The following is a 20,755-nucleotide window of genomic DNA, read 5'->3' as shown; positions in this document are numbered from 1 at the left end:
GCAATGTTGCGCGTCGTTTTTGTTGTGTGTTTTGCCATGTTTTGACGGGAGCCAAATACTTGTTTACCAAAAACAGGCAGGGAGAGTTTTCCTGGAAAATCGGCGTCTGGCAGTCGTTCGTCGCTTGTGCACCGTCAGCCAGCGAGTTCCGCGAACGTGTGTGTGTGTGTGTGTGCGCGCGCGCGCGCAAAGTGAGCGCATGCATTTGCCATGTTGGTGTCCGGAGCGCCTTCTCCCGACCCTGCATCTGCGGACGCAGCCTCGGCGAAGGACTTCATCGGGGGGGGGGGGGGGGGGGGGGGGTTGTTACGTTGCAAGACACTGCTGGCCTGTGGGCCAGAGATCCGGAAACTGTTTGTGCTGTGTCGCGTTCCGACCCATACTCGACGTCGCAGAGTGACGACCTCGTCGCGGACGCGGGTCTCATGTTCGGCGTTCGAAAACGCGAACGTAAAAGCCGAGGGACGCGAACACGGGGACTCGGCGTTCGAGAACACGACCGTCAGCGCCTAGGGACGCTTCCTCCCGTGAACGCGCTGCTTGGTCTCGTGGGCACGGCGTTCGAGGGAGAGAGTGAACGCACGGGAGTCAACGAGGGGAGTCTTCCTCCAGCAGCCGAAGAGTGCAGCTGCTCGGGGAGCCAGCCTGTACCTTCCAAGGGCCTGGGGCCCTCTTTTTTTTTGGGGGGGGGGGGGCGGGGGGGGGGGTTATGAAGGCACTTCCGAGCGGCGCCGATCGAACTGGACGGTTGTGTTTTTTTCAGTTCCTGCCTGGCTGATCGTGGGCTCGCGCATCGGGGTGCGAGCTCTTGGTGCTCCTCCCTGCCCGGGCCCATTGTTTTCGATTTTTCGCAGTCCTCAGCATCTGCGGACGCCTGGCCTCGGTCGTGGTGCCTTATCTGCGGTCGTCCGCCTGATTTTCGGGCGTTTGTTGCGCAGCGGGACTTAGCCGTGCTCGGTGGTGCGGACCGGCGCCCTGTGCTGCCTCAGCCCTGCTGTGGTGGTTGGGTGGCGGGTTCCCTTGGCCGGCTGAGATGGCGGACGCGGAGATTCTTTCGTCGGGGCCTCGGACCGGGCCGCGCTTGCCGTCGGCGCATGTCATCTGTTCCGATGGATTGACCGCGGGCAGTTCGGGGTCCACCCATTGTGCCGGTTCTCTCGGGGAGCTCATCTGCATTATCGGTGGCCGGGGGCGCGATCCTGGGTGGACTGCGGTCGCCCGACCTGACGGCCTGTGAGCCCCCGGGCTCGGCCGGGGCCTCCTGCTGTACGGGGGAGTCTTCTCGGAGCGGGACTCGGACTTCGGGCGTGGCGGCGCTCTCTGGGACGGTTGCTATGGATGCTGCAGTTTCTGACGATGAGGGGCACCCGTTGCCCTCTCTGGATATTGCGATGGACATCCAGCAGAGCATTGTGCGGATGGCCAATGATCCTTCAAATAAGCTCGCGGCCAATGCGAGGCCAGAGCTTATCAACAACGTGGTCACTCTAGGAAAACACTGCGCGGACTTCCGCACCTTGGCTGCTCATGCCAGGGCTCGTGCGGAGGTCCTTCAGGAGATGTGGGCTGCAATCCAGGGAGAGAACGTGGTCTTGCGTGAGCGCTTGGCGCGGGCCGAGGCCCGCCTCGAGCTGTCGTCCCGGGCTCCTGTTCCGACATTTGCGGACGTCGTGCGCGGCCGAGCGTCTTCTTCTGCGGTGCTGGACGCCGCGGAGGTGCAGTCGTCTGCGGCTGTACATCACCAGTCACAGCAAGTCCCACATCATGTGGCGTTTTTGACACCCTTAGCGGAGTCGCGGATCGCGCCGGACGCTCTGGTGAAATCGCTTAAATGTAACATTAATCCGGATGAGGCGGGCATCGGCCCGGTTACTTTGCGGCCCACTGCGGCGGGCGTAACAGTCTTGGCGCAGGACAGGGCTGGTATTGAGAATTTGCGTACTGCAGTGCAGGCCAACGCGGTCGCTCGCGCGGTCATGTCTGTGCGGGTGGCCGAGCTCCGCAGGCCGCATGCTAGGATCTTTGGAGTTGATCCTGATGTTGCGGATGCGGCTTTGTTGAGCATCTTAATGCAAAGAACCCGGGACTCGACCTTGATCCGCGTGATACCAAGCGCCGCTACACCTTGAAGCAGCGTGATGGCGCCAAAACCCAGAATCCGTTTTTATTTTTCGGAATTGTGGCGTTTCTGAGATTTGGGCCGCGTTTGTGTTTGGCTTTTTGCTGAGAAAGCAGTTGGCTCGATATCACCTGTATGCGATTTTATTATTTTTGTTTGTTTAAAGTACCATAATGCTCTTGGCTGAAGATATTTAGAGCAGGAGGTTTTCTAATTGTCTGGTTAATTATCATTCGGTTTCTTTTGTTGGTCAATCAAAAAGAAAATTTTAAAATAGTTACTCTCGCTGTTTACCTTCTTTCTTGCTCTTTCTTGTCGTTAAAAATTATTTTTTATATTCGTATTTTTGCTCAGGTCTCGGCTTATTACTTTCTTTCATCATTCCTTTAATCTGTACAGTTTTTATTTTTTCGATACCTCGTTTCGTTTGTTTTTTCAGGCAAAGTTTCCTGTCCTACCCCCTTTGCCATTGACAGGTGCTTTTGGAGCGCGCTCTGAAGGGTGTGATGCGTTCCTTTTTTTCTCTCTCTCTCTTTCTCTTCAGACGTTTTGGGTATAGCGGCGCTTTTTGTTGCCACAGTTTCGTGCCTGCTCGGGGGGGGGGGGGGGGGGGGGGCTTTCTGGCCACACGAGGTGGACATCTTTATGTCCGCCCTACCGGCAGGTGCGTGCTGTGGTTTGTTGGGTGTGAGTGTGTTTGGTTGTCCTTCTTTTGTGTGTATTCTGTTTTTTTCTTCTTTTTTTTCTCTTTCTTCTTAACTAATATTTTATTTCTTGATTTCATTTCTAGTATTTAGTATTTCTTCCTTGTCTGTATATATAGAAGACTTCCTTTTTTATCATCTCTCACTTTAAATATCATATTCCTTTTTACTCCGTACATGGTGGAGATTTCATTTGTTTCTTCGTTTCTCTTATTGCTCTGTTTCTGTTTTTCTTTACTGTTTTTGATCGATTTTTTTCTCTCCTTCTTTCCCTCTTTTTCCCTGTCCTTCCCTGTTTTTCTCCCAAATGTCTGTTCATTTGTTTTATGCTTCGTTTTCACTTTGATCTCTTTGTATTCTTTGCCTTTGTTTTTCTTTCTTTTCTATCTCCTCTTTTGTAAATACACTCATTTTCTTGTTTGTCATCAATGGGAAGGGTGGTTTTCGCATTTTTTTTGTTCTTTCTATGGTTCGGCTTCTGTCTCTGCTCTCTTTTTCATTTCAGGTTGCCTGCGTCCTCTTATCCTTCCCAGTTCATTATCGATCAATATCTCGACCGATGGATTAGATACATCATGCTCATTTTTAAATTTTTCTTCTTGCGTTTTGCTTCTCTTTTCTTTTTGGGCACCCTCATATCCTAATAAATGTGTTCACTCATCAATAAACCAGCTCACGCGGGGATATTTCATCCCTCTGTGCTCGTTGCGCCCTGAGCACACCCATAATGACCCCCTGAATGACACCCTGAATGACAACAACATAATTGATTCCAGGCAGCATGGGTTTCCAAAGGGATTATCTACAACAATGCAGCTTCTCGAAACCATTCACGAATTCGCAGCAATTTTAGACAAGCAGGGTCAAATTGATATTATATTCATAGATTTAGAAAAGGCATTTGACCGCGTGTCTCATTCTAAACTACTTTTAAAACTACAGCCAATACTTAACTATGATCTGCTGCTTGCATGGATTTCTGCTTATTTGTCATCACGGCGACAGAGTGTGTTTATTGATGGTGTGCGCTCTGACTCAGCACCGGTACAGTCGGGCATTCCACAGGGATCCGTCCTTGGGCCCCTTTTCTCTCTTATCTTCGTCAATGACATAATACAAGTAGTGAACGTGAAAATAAGGTTATTTGCAGATGACTGCATACTATATCAAGACATCAATAACTGCAGTGACCAGGTTTGTTTGAATTCATCATTGGCCAGCGTAGAAGCATGGTGCGCCACATGGCAAATGACTATGAATGCAAAGAAAACGGTCGCTATGTCAATCACGCGAAAACAAAACCCTTTAAAATTTTCTTACAGCATTGGCGGTAATATTCTGTCTATGGTCAGCAGCTACAAATACTTGGGTCTCGTAATTACATCTGACCTCAGATGGAACGAGCATATATCATATATTTCAAAAAAAGCAATGCGCAAGCTTGTTACTTGAGGAGGTCGCTTCGACAATCAACACAAGAAATCCGTCTTTTAGCGTACAAAACGTACATTAGACCAATTCTTGAGTACGCCTCAGTAGTATGGGACCCGTATACCCAGAAAAACATAACACAGTTAGAAAGCATTCAAAGAAAATCGGTTAGATTTATATTCTACTGCTATAGCTGGCAAGTATCTGCGACGGTTCCTCTAAACAATGCAAACTTAGAGCCATTAAAATTGAGACGGTATAGGGACAGACTGAAATATATGTACCTACTATATCATGATATGCTGGGAATAGATAAGGATGTGTACATTAATTTAGTTTCTAAGCGCCTAACACGATCTAATCATTCGAAAAAATTAAAAGAATTTTCTTGCAGGACTAACGTGTTTAAAAACTCATTTTCTCCACGGACAGTAAGTGAGTGGAATGCGCTCACCTCGAGTACAGTGGAATGCCCGACGGTCCAGTCATTCTGCGGCATGCTTAACAGTATTGAAGCAAAATAGAATTACCATCGTGTCGTTATGCGCAATGCCTTGAGTGCTTCATATGCATGATTGTTTCCATTGTTTGTACATTTCATTTCTTGCTCAAGTGACTGAGCATGCGTGGTTGTGTCATGCTGCTGTGTACACGCCTTGTTGTTTTTGTCGCGCTTTACTTTTCGTTACTATTATTACTGCTGGATTTCGTCTCCTCTTCTCACTTAAATTCTTGCGATGTTTTTTCTGTTTTTTTGTGTTGTTATGTTAGTTTTCTGATGTATAATTGATATGCCCACTCCTGCCTAAGGCCTCAAACTGAGGCCGGCAGTATCCTGTAAATAAAGAAATAAAATTCAGTTACCGTGCCCACATTTTATTTTTTCAATAGGCTTTTTCCATGAAATTACTTTTTTTGGCCAAATGGGCCCTGTTGATTTATTTTCGATTGGTTTAAGCCTGATTGATGGTTTATAGCAGGTGCGGGCTATTTCTCATTCCGCTTTATTTTTGACATTACTTTTGATTTTGGCATGGAATGAGACTGATTGGGGCGGTGACATTGAGTCGAACCCCGGTCCGGATACTTCTATTGCCGAACAACTTAAGTTTATTGCTGCGGACATTAATGAAATTAAGGGAGGAAAAAAGCTAACCAATGAGAAGCTTAATACTATCGAGTTGAAGCTCGAAAAAATAGGTAGCCTTGAAAAACAAGTTTCTGAATGTTTGACCAGAGTTTCAGACCTAGAACAAAGACTCTCGCTCATGACTAAAAAAATAGACGACTTAGAAAACAGAAGTCCTTAGGTCTCTGAAGTGCTCACTACGATTGTCACAAAAGATATTCTAGAAAGTAAACTCGAAATAAGCATATCAGGATATTGAAAAAATTCACCGAATTCTTAATCCCGACACAGAGACTCGCAGTAAACCCCGTCCGGTCATTTTTAGGTTACGTGACGGCCGTGATAAGGTCAATATTTTCAAAAACTGCTCCAAACTGAAGGGTTTTAATTTTTATATCAGCGAAGACTTTTCGCGCAGTATTCGGGACTTTAGAAAAAAGCTGTGGGGTCGCACGAAAGAAAATCATGACAAGAAAGAAAAAGCGAAGCTGATTCACGATAAGGTTAAAATAAACGGTCGTATTTTCGGCTGGGATAGCGAGTGTAATGATATGGTGGATTTAAAGCCAAAAAACGGCAAGGAAACCAATGTAGAACAGCGGGTCACCCGGTCTCGAAGTCGTCAACATCCTTGATAAATTTGAATGCGCCTAGCCTTGTGAATAAAACGGAAGCCCTAGAAAGTATCTTGCTGACATTTAGGCCAGACATTGTCTGCGTTACAGAAACATGGTTACACGCGAATATTTGTGATCATGAAATTGTTCCTCCTGGTTATGTGATTGTACGGAAAGGTAGGGCAATAAGGGGCGGGGGCGTAGCCATTCTTTTTAAAGAGGACATATCCTATTCCGTCATGCCAAATGTTCCGGGCGCTGAAGCATTGTGGTGCAAGGTCTTCTTTCAAGAATGCATTGTACACGTGGGTGTCTTTTATAGACCACCAAATTCCGAAGTGTTCCATCTAGACTGCCTGTATGATTACATGTTGAAATACATGTCTAAATGCAAGATTATTATGGCCGGTGATCTAAATCTTCCTGACATAGACTGGAGCACTCTGAGTCCGAGGACCGTGTTACGTCTCGCCTTCGTCGTGGGGAAGACAACGGCATGGCTACAGCAGAACGCCGACTAACCCCGAGACGCGCGTTGGGTGAGCGCCTGGATTGCCACGGAAGCCGCGTCCGTCTGCCCGGTTGAGCGAGCGTTTCCCCTACACCGAGTGTGAACGCGCGTTCGAAATGCGCGGGAACGCCGCTCAAGGACATTCCGGCGTCTGTGCGATGGCATCGTTCTCCCTCTCCCAGCGCGTGACGGCGGTGTGATCCCTCGGGAGTGAGTGAGTGCGTGTGTGTTTGTGATTGGTGCCAGTGAGAACTTCCTTCCCCTGTAGGCCCGGCCCCCATCTAGGGACCCTAGGGAAAGGGTACTCTTTAAAACCGCGGCAGCGGCACGGCCGAGGGGCTCTTTGTCATCGAATGGTCTCCTCATGAGCGGTCGTCATGCAGCGTTGCAGTGAGCGTCTCATTACAGGCTCACTTGCAAATAGTGTAAATTTTGTATAAAGTCCTCTCATTGTCTTTTCCGTTAGCCTCGTCTCCGACGTCCCCCATTCCCTCTCCGGCACACGACCATGCTACCTCGTATTTAACAAACTGGTTGGCAGCGGTGGGACGCGAAACATCGGACGCCAGCGGAGAGTTGCGGACAACGGGACGCTGAGCAGCTGAACGGCGAGTCGGGGGCAATGCAACGAGCCCTGTGTGTTGACTGGTTGCCTGCAGCGGAACGACTGCGCTGGATTCTTGGCTGTGAGGTTTGGTGAGTGCGGGACTTTCTTCTGCTGAGTTTTGCCAGGCTTTCGTTAGTGTCAGGAACAGAGCTGGTAATTGGGTTGTCGTTGCTGCTGGGTTAGTTGCAGCAAGACAATAGCGGGTAGTAGAGAAGCAGCACTCGGAGCAGCCATGGATTTGAAGACGCTGCGCAAACCAAAGTTACTGGAGCTTGCGAAAGAGTTGGGTCTGGAGGTATCAGGCAAACTCAGAAAACCAGGACTGCTGAAGGCTATTCTTGAGCTAGAGGCTGAAGATGACGAGCTTGCGGAATGCCTTGAGACCATTGAGGAGAGAGAATTGGCAAAAAGAGAACAAGAGGAACTTGAACATAAAGAAAAACGAGAAAGAGGAACTTGAACGTAAAGAAAAACAAGAGAAAGAGGAACGCGAGCGTCAATACGCTTTGGATATGAAGCGTCTCGACATAGAGATGGAACGCGAAAGAAAGCTGCGGGAAAAGGCATAAGAAATAGATGCGGGAACTCACGCGTGAACTTAACGCGATCAGAGGATTGAGAGCGCGATCTCGCTGAAGTTTCTTCAGAAAAGGCGAAAATTTGAGAAATTTTTTTAGAAAATTTTGAGAGAATTTGCATGGAGGAGCAGCTAGACCAGGGCGATTGGCCAGTTGTGTTGATGGGACCTTTACTGTGCGAAGCCGCCAATGTATTAGCGCGGTTGTCTGACGAGGACGCCCACAACTACCCGATTGCTAAAAGTGCGCTCCTCCGATACTTTCGTATTCCCGCGGAAGCAGATTTCGAAAGCCAAATTGGCGGTGGTAATCTACACCGCGAGCGTGTCAGAGACCGAGTTAGAAGCTCCGCTCAGTCGCCGGATGACACGAGTGCTGTTAAGAAGTGGCGACATAGGACAGGTTTGGTCCAGGAAAGAAAGGCCACTTCGGCAGCGAGGACCGATGAGTTCGGTCGAAAAGCTAGCGAAGAGTACAGATCCACAAGCCGTGAGGGCTTGGGGGATAATGTAGGCACTAAGGCTAGCAACGAGGAAGAGTGCAGATCCGCCAGCAGTGAGGGCGCGGGCGATAATTTAGGCACTGCTAGAAATAAGGAAAGGGGCAATGCGTTGGTTTTGAGCCCAGAGAAGCAGGCACTTTCCGCGAAGGAGGCTGATTACGTTAGCCGAACAGCGTCGCATAGTTCAAGTTCCGGGCAAGAGCGTTAGGGTAGTAGGATCGATTAGCAAGCTTCAGGAGAGCAAATTGTTATGCCCAGCAGAAAGTAAAGGGCAGTCGGGACACTTAAGTGCTGCGACTCGCAGTGACTCATCGAAAGAGCGAGCCGATAGTTCGAATTCTAGTAGAAAAGGCGGCTCGCTGCTGAGTCAAAAAGCTGATGAGAAGGCTGAGTGCCCCGCGAGAAAGGGAGACGCGCAGGACGGAACAGCTAGGAAAGTTTCCGGACGGCGACCGCGCGCAAGGAGAGCCAGCCATGCGAAAGGGCAGTCTGGACAGAAAGGACAAAGGACGGGCCCAAAGCATCTTAAGAGTGAAGGCCGGGCAACCATGTAATGCTCCAAGACTGTCATCGCTACACGCCAGATGCGATAAGCGCCGTACAAAGGCCAGGCTGGCTAGGCGTGTACAGACAGTGCGAAAGCCACCTGACCCATTGTGGCGACGCTGCGGTAGCAGAACGCGTGAAACTTGGAGCCGCCCACAGAGAAGAACGCCCTGCTACCTCACGAGGGAACGCAGCAGAGCGCGCTCCAGTCAAAAAAGGAGCGAAGTGTACTCATGAATCGAGAGAGTACACGCAGGCGTTTCTTTCATGCGCGACCGTCAACCCCTCGCATTCAAATGTTCAGACGCGGCTCAGGTGTTGGAGACGCGCGGCCGGTGTGCGGAACAAATCAATGTCGCGTAGCGTCGGAGGCTCGCAGGTGTCGAAGCGCAGTTAAGCCCTTCGAATTTTGTGAATAGTCGGCTGCTAAAGCCACTGTTGGTGTGCGACCGCGCAGGGCGCGGTTGAAGAATAGGCGACCCCTTGAGCCGCGGCGCGGCTCGTTAGTAGCGGATTCCGATGATGTCTCTGCTGTTTGCTTTTTCTTTTTTAAACCATTCCTGCAGACAAAAAGTTTTGAGCAGGAATAGGTTTACGACGCGTTGTTTACATTGAAAGCGTTTCTTTTGATATGAAATTGTTTTCAAACATGCACTAGTGGTGCCCATATGTAGCAGCGTCCGCTAAAACGCGAAGTGCTAGCCAGACGGGCCATTGTAGGCCACTAGAATAAGCGGCTGGAGTCGCTTGATTTTATGGCATCGTCTGATTTTGAGCGAAGCCTTGCGGGATTATGCAAGGTGACGGCAGGATCTTGCCATGCAAAATGAAGGGAAAACAAGTTCGTTCGTAATTGTTCTGGTCATTAAGAATCGGAATACATCACAAAAAGGGGAGTCTCACAGGTAATGCCGATAGCTTAAGTTGAGGTCCCTAATGCAAGAGTCAGCATCATAGTTGCAGTTTACTGGTGGTTTTTTTGCTGATATAGGATTTTGAACCTATTGGTTTTGCTTATTGTTTTAAATTGAGATGCGCTGTCTTGTGTAATGTGCAAATTTGTGGACACTTCCTAAGTGCTGCTGGACCACTCCCAGAGATTAATTGGCTTTGTAAGAGGGAAAGAGCCTGGCATTGCTTAGTGGGGACTGTGTCGTGCTTGCTGACTGAGCGGTTGGGTTTTCGGCGAGGTTCTAAAGCTAGTAGAGCACGAGTCATTTTGCAGTGCCCTTGGTGAACCTGCACGTGCAAAGGATGCCTTCGGGGTGCGCTGAGCTCCAGAACCGCCGAGAGACAACCGACTCCGGTTGAGAACAGCCTCAAGCGATATCCCTCCGGACAGTGGATGCTGTCCCCTGTCCATCGGGATCTCTTTCCCGCGGCGGGGTAGTCTGTTACGTCTCGCTTTCGTCGTGGGGAAGACAACGGCATGGCTGCAGCAGAACGCCGACTAACCCCGAGACGCGCGTTGGGTGAGCGCTGTAGTGCCAGAGCCCACATTTCGCTGGCGGGCCTGTCTAAACCAGCGCTGCGCGCCCGCCGGCGCTCAAAGCAACCCCAGACTCTCGGACATGTCGCGACGTGCAGCGTGACTCATCCCGCCACACCGGCGCCGACACGGACATTTCCTCCTCCCCTCCTCTCCTTCGGTGCGGGCTCCTCCGGCGCGTCGCCGGCCGGCGCCTCTCGACCATTGGTCTAATTTGAACGGTGGCCAGTGCCGTGACCTGATTGAGGGATTTGAACGGCTGGCTGCCGTAACCGTTACCAGCGGCTTTAAAAGCGGAGCCTCGCTGAACCCGCGCAGCAGACGGGCAGCAGAAGAGTCATCACGCCGGAGCTACGCTCACCGCCGGGGCCGCTCTTCTTCTTTGTGCTAGCCCGTGGTGCTCTTGGCCCTTGTATCATGTAAAAGCCCTTGTACATACTGTACATAAAGTTCATTTTACTCACCGTCGCCTCGACCGTTTCCTGGCTCGGACACCCAGTCCCAACAGTGGTGGCAGCGGTGGGATGCCAAAACCCAACAGCGCCTGGATTGCCACGGAAGCCGCGTCCGTTTGCCCGGTTGAGCGAGCGTTTCCCCTACACCGAGTGTGAACGCGCGTTCGAAATGCGCGGGAACGCCGCTCGAGGACATTCCGGCGTCTGTGCGATGGCATCGTTCTCCCTCTCCCAGCGCGTGACGGCGGTGTGGTCCCTCGGCAGTGAGTGAGTGCGTGTGTGTTTGTGATTGGTGCCAGTGAGAACTTCCTTCCCCTGCAGGCCCGGCCCCCATCTAGGGACCCTAGGGAAAGGGAACTCTTTAAAACCTCGGCAGCGGCACGGCCGAGGGGCTCTTTGTCATCGAATGGTCTGCTCATGAGCGGTCGTCATGCAGCGTTCCTGCAGTGAGCGTCCCATTACAGAGCTCAGTTCTAAATAGCGTAAATTTTGTATATAAGTCCTCTCTCATTGTCGTTTCCGTTAGCCTCGTCTCCGACGTCCCTCATTCTCTCTCCGGCGCACGACCATGCTACCTCATATTTAACAACCGTTGAAAATAATCGGATTTTAGATTTCTTGTTCACCTTTAATCTTGATCAACTTGTAACTACACCGACTCGTGTTCAGCGTGCTTCTAGTTCTGTTCTGGACTTGGTTTTGCAAGTAATGATTTCCGCAAAGGCAATACCCATGTAGAAATACTTGACGGCCTGTCTGACCACAAATTAATTAGTCTTATGAACTTTCCCATTGCCTCGGGTTGAACACGACTGCCTTGTAAAACATGTCCTTGTTTTTAATAGAGCAGATGATGCTGCTATTGTAACGCATCTGGTTCACGAATACCAAGACTTTTCCTATTTTTGTACTGATTCAAAGTCGCTCATTAATGATGTATGGCTGCAATTTAAATCCCATGTCATGTATTGTATCAACAGGTTCGTACCAAAAGTAGCGAAGGTGACCAGGAAACACCATACATGGATCACACGCGATATATAATACACCTAAAACGCAAAATCAAAATATTTCGAAAAACAAATTAAATATGCAAGAGTTCTGGGTATCACTCCCAGTTGAGCAGTCTTAGAAAATTATTAAAGCTTAAAATACACAGCGCTAAACTTCAACAGCACCACTCTGCACAGTTTTATTAAGAACTCCCCTCAGAAATTTTGGCAATACATAAAATCTCAGCAGTGCTCCAATGTATCATCTCATACGGATAACAAAGGTCGGGCAGACACCTTTAATAGCAATTTTCATTCAATATTTGCACGTGATGTGAACCCTCCAGGCCAGTCATTTATACCTTTAAAGGGAGACAAAAAGCTATTAGGTCGGCCTACAGTCTCGGAATTTAATTTACTGTCCATGTTATTAAATACCAATCCAAAGAAGTGTGCCGGGCCAGACGGAATACCGAACGCTTTCTTAAAGCGATACGCCGAACCAGTCAGTAAATACTTACACCTCATTTTCTCGAAACCAATACCAGACTGTCGCCTTCCAGATGAGTGGAAATTAGCCAAAGTTATCCCAGTTCACAAATCTGGTGACAAATCATGCGTGACTAACTACCGACCAATCTCATTAACTGTAGCTGCTGCAAAATGTTAGAACATGTAATTTTAAAGTTCATAACCGAATTCGTAGAAACTAATCATATACTTCACCAAAATCAGCAAGGCTTCCGACGCGGACTTTCCAGCGTTCACAGCTAGTGGAAATTATACACGACCTAGCTCAGGCTCTTAACAACCAGTCGCATATTGATATGATCCTTCTTGATTTGTCAAAAGCATTTGTTCGGGTCTCCCACACAAAACTGCTTTTCAAACTTACCCACATTCTCGGAAACGGGCCGATCATGCGCTGGATAAGCGATTATCTTAGCGATCGGATGCAATTTGTACAGCTTGGCAGCCATACTTCTGATACAGTTAAAGTTATTTCCGGTGTGCCACAGGGCACCGTCTTAGCTCCGCTTCTATTCTTACTATACATGAATGACCTAGCAAATGAAGTTCACGTTAAAATCCGACTATTTGCAGATGACTGCGTGCTCTACCAAGAAGTCAAAGATATTAATGACCAAATTAAGCTTAATAGTGCTCTCAGGAAAGTTGTACAATGTTGCGACACATGGAATATGTGTATTAATGCAGATAAAACAGTGTCAATGTGTGTTATTAAGAAAAAAAAGAAACTAGATTTTCCAAGAGCACAGACCTTTGGGCTAGTTGGTTCATAGCAAACACGTACAAGCGCTAAATTTTCCATACTCCAAATTTTCCAAATTTTCCATACTAAGATTTTCCATACTCCCTAAACAGGACCACACTATCCCGTGTCACTTCACAACAATATCTTGGTGTTCTAATCTCCTCTGACCTTACCTGGACAGCGCATGTGTGAAAGGTAACTAATACGGCGATGCAGAAATTGTTCTTTATCAAGAGAGTTCTGGAACAAGCGACTAATGAAACCAAACGCCTTGCTTACGTCACACATATAGACCTACCTTAGAATATGCAAATATTATATGGTTCCCACACACAAAAGACAATATCTACTCACTGGAAATGGTCCAAAGAAAAGCTGCACGTTTTTTACTTAACCGCTACGGTCGTTTCGATTCAGCCACAGAGCTTTTACAGCGCGCTGGTCTTCATACTCTGGCAAGTAGAGAAAAACTGCAGCGTTTGAAATTTCTCTTTCTTCTTCACAACTCATTCCAACTAAATTTTTCAGACTTTCTAGTTCTAAGACATACGCGCCAAACCAGACACATACACTCAAATATGATACAGGAATTTTCTTGCAATAACAACTCGTTCCGGTATTCTTATTTTCCGATGTCCGTACGCGAATGGAACGCTTTGTAACCATGTATTACCGCGCAGCCAACATTGGAAAATTTTATTGCGCTCGATGAAAAGGCAGTTCTTTCTTATACGCATTGTTGACCCTGTTTCATCATGTATATTTGTATTCTATTTTTTTTCTCCTCTTTTTTCTGTTTTTCATCCCACTCCTGTAATGACCCCTCTGGGGTTCGCAGTATTCCAAATAAAATAAATAAATAAATTAAAATAAAATGTCTTACGGAACATAGTCATGATTTTTTAGAGAAAGCAAACGACTACCTAAGGGGTTTTCAGGTAGCTACGTAGTGTCCGCTGGGAAAGGTGCCAATCAAGAACTGCGTCGGCGCAGTAAAAAAAAAAAATGCTTGACAGTCTCCGGCTTCCTATCCCTACCCAATAGCCGCACCCTAACATGCCGTTTATTAAACTGTCAACCGTTGTTGTTGTTGTTTTCTCTGAAGCAATGACACATACGCACGGTGGGGGATTGGCCAGAGTTTGGTGCAGATCCAAACAGGAGAAAAATTTAACCTGACTTATCTGAAGCGGTTCATTAATAAAAATAGTTGTCGTCCGCTCTGACAGGGGGCGTCAGGCGTCCGCGGATGACCTTATTACTGCGCACAGCGCCACCGCTGCGCATGACTTACGGAACACCCTACGGCTTAAACAGCATCGCTCTTTAAACCAAACCACTTCAGGGAGCAGCGTCACTGCAGCTCGTTCGTTATCTTTTCGACTGCGATGCGACCGGCACCTGATTATGCTGCGGCATTCCAGGACTTTAAAGCAGGAAGATAAAGCGTCCTTCAAATTTTTCCGCTGCCTCTACTCGATGCTGCGACGTCACGACATGTGATGCGGAGGTGTATCCTAGCAGCGATTTGGACTAGGGGCCCAACCTTGCTGAAGAGAAGCCTCAAGTCGCCGGCGCCACGAAAGACGACGGAGGCTTCGAATCCGCGAATCTCTTAAAAGATCTCAATTAAAGTTTTCTACTACTACTACTACTCAGACAGCCGTCCAGTGTAGCAGTTAAATTATCAGTGATTGCCTTCGTACCTATGGATGACCATGAATATAACTGTGCGCCTCACTTAAGAAGATTTAAGCAGCTACTCACTTTACACCTCTTTACAATGCGGTTAAACTAGAATTCGGAATAAAAGCTGTGCGCATTCGGCGGAATGCATTGTGATTAGCGCATTCTCGTCGACCTCGATGCTCATACTTTCCTGAGCGGAGATATGTGATGTTTGCCTAGGAACTGCACGTGTGGAAGTTTTGAAACGGGCCATTCAGGCCAGTTTTGCGTATGAAGCGGTTCCGGCAGCAGTGGGCAACGAAGTGTCAGTAGCGGTATGGTCCCTTTGTATGAATAATGAGTCCAATAAACTTCTCTTGAAAGCGTCTTCGTTTTTAAGGCGGAAGCCTTTAATGCCTCATCGTTGTAAGCAGAAGTCGACAGAAATGTCGCGCTTTTCAATTGGATGAAACGGTCGTGACGTCACAGTGCGCGAATTTCAAACTGGGCCAATTGTACTTTGGCAACTACCATGCAACCAATTGAAAGGATCCTATATTGATGCTCCAAGTTAGTTGGACACACTTAACCCAATTAAACTATTAACATTTCTAGTCAGACCAGATAAATGAAAAATCTCTACCTCTCCCGTAACCGAGAGTAGAGTAAGCATGAAATGCTTACGGGCATCACACGAAGCGTACGCGGACGCGACGAGACGCAGGCCTGACAACAATGTACTACATGCAACGCGTTCGAAACTGTCTAAAGTACGTAGAGGCGAAAGCGTTTTCCGCATCACTTTGCCTATGTGACACTGGTGACGTTACCACTGAATTACGTCACACACAATTGATGAAGTAATGACAAATTACTTATTAGTAACGAATTAGTGACTAATTACTGATTAATGACTAATTAATTAACTGCTAATTGATTACTTAAGCTTCGCCTTTAGGAGTGGAACGCGATGTGGTGGTGGAAAACAGTTATTTACACATGCACTACTGGAGGTATTGCATGAGCTGACCCAGAGGGGGCCAGCCCTTACAAGTACTAGGTGGAGGTCCCTAGTTCGGGACCCCAGTGGCGTCGGTCGCCGCCCGGGCTCGCGCGACTAAGGCCCGTTGGGCCTGCAGGTCAGAGCAGCCGAGCAGGGTCGCCTCCCAGTCCTCCCGGGTTGGGTTGGGGTGAGGGGGATAGCAGGGTTGGAGGGGCAGGCCCACACCATGTGGTAAATGTCCGAAGACTTCTCCGCACAGTGCGGACAGCTGCCCGAGAAAGAAGGGTCGAAGTGTTTGAGAGCTGCCGGCCACAGCAAAGTATTCGTATACAGGCGAAGCAAAAGCCGCTCCTCCGCCTTTGAGAGACCTTTACACGGGCGGGGATAAAGACCATGGCCAGATTGATAATGTAAAACAATGTCTTTAAAGGAGTAAGCGGGAGTGAATTCGAGTTCCTGATCGTCAGCGTGTTGTAGCGCTGCCAGGCAGTCCACGGAACGCCACCACCCGGTCGGCGCGATGCCTTGACCTCTGAACGCGACGCTTTTTGAGGAAAGGAAATTACGCAGTAATTCTCCGTCATCTCGGTGGATATAGGAAGGGCGGAACGGACCCGCCGCGGTGGCTCAGTGGTAAGGCGCTCGTCTACCGAGCCGGAGTACCCGGGTTCGAACCCGACCGCGGCGGCCGCGTTTCGATGGAGGCGAAACGCAAGAGGCGCCCGTGTGCTGTGCGATGTCAGTGCACGTTAAAGATCCCCAGGTGGTCGAAATTATTCCGGAGACCTCCACTACGGCACCTCTTTCTCCCTTTCTTCTTTCACTCCCACCTTCCTCCCTTCCCTTACGGCGCCCCTCCACTCCCCCCATCCTACCTCCACAAGCACAAAACACCTTCCCTGAGCCACACATACCAATTGACACCCGTCTTAATACCCTCCTCAATCCCCCCACCATCCAATATGGCGGAGGGGAACACTAATTATCTTCCCATTTTAATTTGGAACTGCCGCGGCTTCCGGGCAAAGCGCGCACCTCTGCAACTTCTCCTTCCCACCATCACACCCACGCCCCACATACTTCTTCTCCAGGAGACTGCACACCGAGCAACCCTCCCCAGCTACACATCTACACACTCGGATACCACTAACACACCCAGGGCGTCCACACTCATCCACCGCAGCCTCACCTACAAAACTCATCACATTACGTCTGAGACGCCCTGCGTGATCACGGAAATTATACATCACACACATTCACTTCCTTCTATATCTATAGCAAACATATACCACCCCCCGTCCCTGCCGATGGCCCCGCTAGAATCACTTCTGCGAAAGCTACACCATCTAGCAGGGAAACATCCCCTACTCATCGGTAGGGACTTCAACAGTCAGCATACTGACTGGGGATACACAACCACGACGCATCGAGGTCGCAGGCTCTGGCTGCTCCTGCAGAACCTCCAACTCACTGTGCACAACACGTTTCAGACGCCTACGCGGATCGGCAACAGTGTCAGCATGGACACCAGTCCGGACCTGACGCTGAGCCGCTGTATCCGCGGCGTTACCTGGAACAGAACACAACATACACTGGGCAGTGATCATTACATTATACAAATTACTGTCCCATACAAACCACCCCGTCACGCAAATATGACACACGAACTCATTAACTGGGATGCCTTTCGCGCTGCACGCACCGCCCTCCCAGACACTCCCATCGCAGACATCGATGCATGGGTGCAATCACTCAAGCATGACGTTCACCACAACACGCGACACATTGAAACTACAACCGAAACACCGACCCTTGACACACGCCTAGCCCACCTCTGGGAGGCTTATCACAGCATCCTGGAACGCTGGAAAGGCAACAAACACAACAGAACGCTTAAAAAGCGGCTGGCCGCGCTGCAGACACAAATCCAACAGCACTCTGAGGAGCTCTGTCGATCCAACTGGGGACAGATATGTGACGGCATCGCCGGAAACCTGTCCAGCAAACGTGCATGGCAACTCCTCCGACACCTCATTGACCCCACACGCACCAAATCAGCAGCACAGCACCACGTGACACGCCTCACACATGAACACATTGACGATCCCGACACCCTTCTAGACACACTTCAAACCATGTACACATCTCCAGGCGGCCCCATACCTCTACCGCACTACACAGGACAAGCAAATCCAACACTCGACACCGACATCACGGAGACGGAAGTCAGAGCGGCCCTCCTGACTCTCCGCGCCAACTCCGCACCTGGTGCAGACCAAATCACAAACTCCATGCTCCGTAATCTGGATGACCAATCGATCACCCACATTACGAAATACTTCAACCAGTGCTGGAGGGAGGGTAACCTCCCACAGTCCTGGCGCCACGCGAAGGTAATATTTATACCAAAACCCAACAAACCACTCACCATTCAAAACCTTCGCCCGATTTCGCTTACCTCATGCCTCGGGAAAGCTCCTCGAGCATGTTGTGTTAGCGAGACTCACAAGTCACATGGCGGACAACAATCTCTACCCGCATAGCATGGTGGGATTCCGCCCTCATCTATCCGCACAGGATGCCATGCTGCAACTCACACACGACCTTTTTGACCCGCTTCTTCCAGGTCACACCAAGGCAGTCTTAGCTTTGGATCTCTCCAAAGCTTTTGATCGCATTGAACATCAGGCGATCATGACTGCTCTATCCCCATTGAATGTGGGTGTGCGCACGTATGCCTACATTCAAGCATTCCTGACTGACCGCACGGCTGAGATACACTTCGGCCCTCTGTCTTCCCCCTCCTACACGCTTCAGAGTATCGGCACCCCTGAAGGGTCCGTCCTTTCCCCCTTTCTCTTTAACATCACCCTCATACCCCTCGCCCGGAAATTGGCAACTATTCCCCACCTCAAGCACACTCTTTATGCCGACGATATCACCCTGTGGACCACCCACGGCAGTGACGGCGACATAGAGAACACCTTACAGGAAGCAGCCACCCTCACCCAAAATTACGCACGGACCATCGGACTGTCTTGCTCCCCAGAGAAGTTCGAACTGCTCCTCATCCGACCTGAGAACCACCGCTGTCCCCGCTCCCCCATTGCCATTGAACTGGATGGTGACCCGGTACCTGAGGTTGGCACCCTCCGTATATTGGGCCTGCACATTCAGAACGATGGCAAAAACACCACTACCCTCAAGAAACTCAAGCAGGTTGCAGGCGCGATATCGCACCTCATCCGCAGGGTTTCGGGACATCATAGAGGCATGAAGGAGCGCGACCTATGTCGCCTCATTCATGCCTTTGTCCTCAGCCGTGTACTGTATACTACCCCATATTTACAACTATCCAAACATGACATAAACGCTTTGGATGCTTTGATTCGCAAGGCATTCAAGGTAGCACTTCATCTTCCCCTCAACACACCCACAGACAGATTACTAGGCCTGGGTCTCCACAACACGATCGGGGAACTGGTGGAGGCCCACCGACAGGCCCAATACATCAGGCTCACAAAAACTTCCACAGGTCGGTATATCCTGGACTCCCTGGGAATCAAAATACCGGCCAACGACCCAACCCTTCTCGCCATCCCACGATCCCTTCACCGAGAGCTTCTCATCAGGCCGCTCCCGAGGAATATGCACCCGTCCCACCATGAGCAGCGCCGCAGAGCCCGTGCGAAGGCACTCCATCGAGCGTACGGCCCCCAGCCGGACGCCGTATGGGTGGACGCTGCCTGCACGGGTGATGAAGCGACAGCAGCTGCCTTGGACTCCTCTTCATCCACCCTCCTCACACTACCTCTCCCTCCAGATACGTCCCCAGAGGCTGCAGAGGAAGCCGCCATTGCACTTGCTATAACCCGCACGGAAGCCCGGTATATTTTAACTGACTCTAAAACTGCGATTCTAAATTTCGCTCGAGGCCGAGTTCATGTCCCTGCTTTTGGCATACTGGACTCGCCCGATGCACCCCCGCCCCGCCAAGTGGAGCTGATATGGGTGCCTGCGCACTCCGGGAATCCCGGAAACGAGGCCGCCAACCTTTTAGCCCGAGGTTCTTTAAACCGGGCTCAGGTGTCCTCGGATCGGGGATTCACGAAGGATCGCATGCACTCATTCAGTGAGCTGACCCAGGCATACAGAGCCTCTCGCCAGCTCTACCCCCCGCCCCACCCCTCCCTAGATAACAGACACGCAACACTCTGGCGCAGATTACAAACACATACTCTCCCCTCGCCCCTTACCCTAACCCACTATCATCCCTCCTTCCCCACTCCTGCTTGCGCCCTATGCCCAGAACCCTTCGCTTCTTCCCTCCACATCATTTCCCTCTGCCCGGCGGACCCTCCCCCGCGGGACCTAGAGAACCTCAAGACCTGGGAGGACTGGGAGACCCTGCTGCACTCGGAGGACCCGGCCGTGCAGACCATCGCCACCGGCCGTGCTGCCAGTGTTATGGACCTCAGGAACATAAACACTTGAGTGCAGTGGGGTCGTGCGGGGACCCTGGGGCGTGCCCCGAATTCCTTTGTAAATAAAGTTTTCTCTCTCTCTCTCTCTCTCAGGTGTCCGCCGAGATATGTGAGACAGTTACTGCGCCATTTCCTTTCCTCAAAAACCAATTTACAATTTACAGGAAGGGCGGAACGCCACCACCCGTTCGGCGCGATGCCTTGCCCTTTGAACGCAAGGCTTTTTGAGGAAAGGAAATGGCACAGTAGTTCTCTGTCATCTCGGTGGACACCCGAACCGCACCGTACAGGAAGAGAGGAACGCCACCACCCGTTCGGCGCGAAGCTACCGGCGCTTGTATGCCGGTCCTGTAGGAGGGCTTAGAGAGTCTCGTTAAATCTCGTACGGTGCCCGGATGCTCTCGTTTCAGTGCCCGGATGAGTGGAATTCAGTGCCCGGATGTCGGCTCTCGGTCTCGGCGTGACGTGCCGACAACGGGAGCTAAATTTCTCTAAGCGGCCTTCTCTCAAAGCCCCTAACAGATCACGTATGACAACGAAGTGTATTGTGGCGTCTATGTGCTTTTTGCACGCGTTATTAGAAATCGGAAATTATAATTCCGTGCATTATCAAATGCACAGCTCGACTGATATATTGATAAACA

At 49.9% G+C, this 20,755-nt stretch overlaps 1 protein-coding gene across 2 annotated transcripts; it reads left to right on the top strand.

The window, feature by feature from the left end:
* The first annotated feature begins 725 nt into the window (after positions 1–725).
* LOC149337374 (uncharacterized) lies at positions 726–15,010 on the top strand. Of its 2 annotated transcripts, XM_089553422.1 has the most exons (4): positions 726–2,620; positions 6,433–6,539; positions 6,780–6,901; positions 6,978–15,010. In XM_089553422.1, exon 1 carries the CDS (start codon positions 1,335–1,337, stop codon positions 2,127–2,129), a length of 795 nt encoding a protein of 264 aa, XP_089409548.1. In that variant the 5' UTR covers positions 726–1,334; the 3' UTR covers positions 2,130–2,620; positions 6,433–6,539; positions 6,780–6,901; positions 6,978–15,010. The 2 variants fall into 2 exon arrangements, with proteins under 2 accessions (XP_089409548.1, XP_089409547.1); XM_089553421.1 differs by having other exon boundaries at positions 6,780–15,010.
* Positions 15,011–20,755: the final 5,745 nt, after the last annotated feature.

The sequence above is a fragment of the Amblyomma mixtum genome, chromosome 7, assembly GCF_055824585.1.
Source record: "Amblyomma mixtum isolate Tamu chromosome 7, ASM5582458v1, whole genome shotgun sequence".
NCBI classification, from domain to species: Eukaryota; Metazoa; Arthropoda; class Arachnida; order Ixodida; family Ixodidae; genus Amblyomma; species Amblyomma mixtum.
The sequence above is the reverse complement of the archived record's forward strand: the minus strand, read 5'-3'. Positions and strand labels throughout refer to the sequence as shown.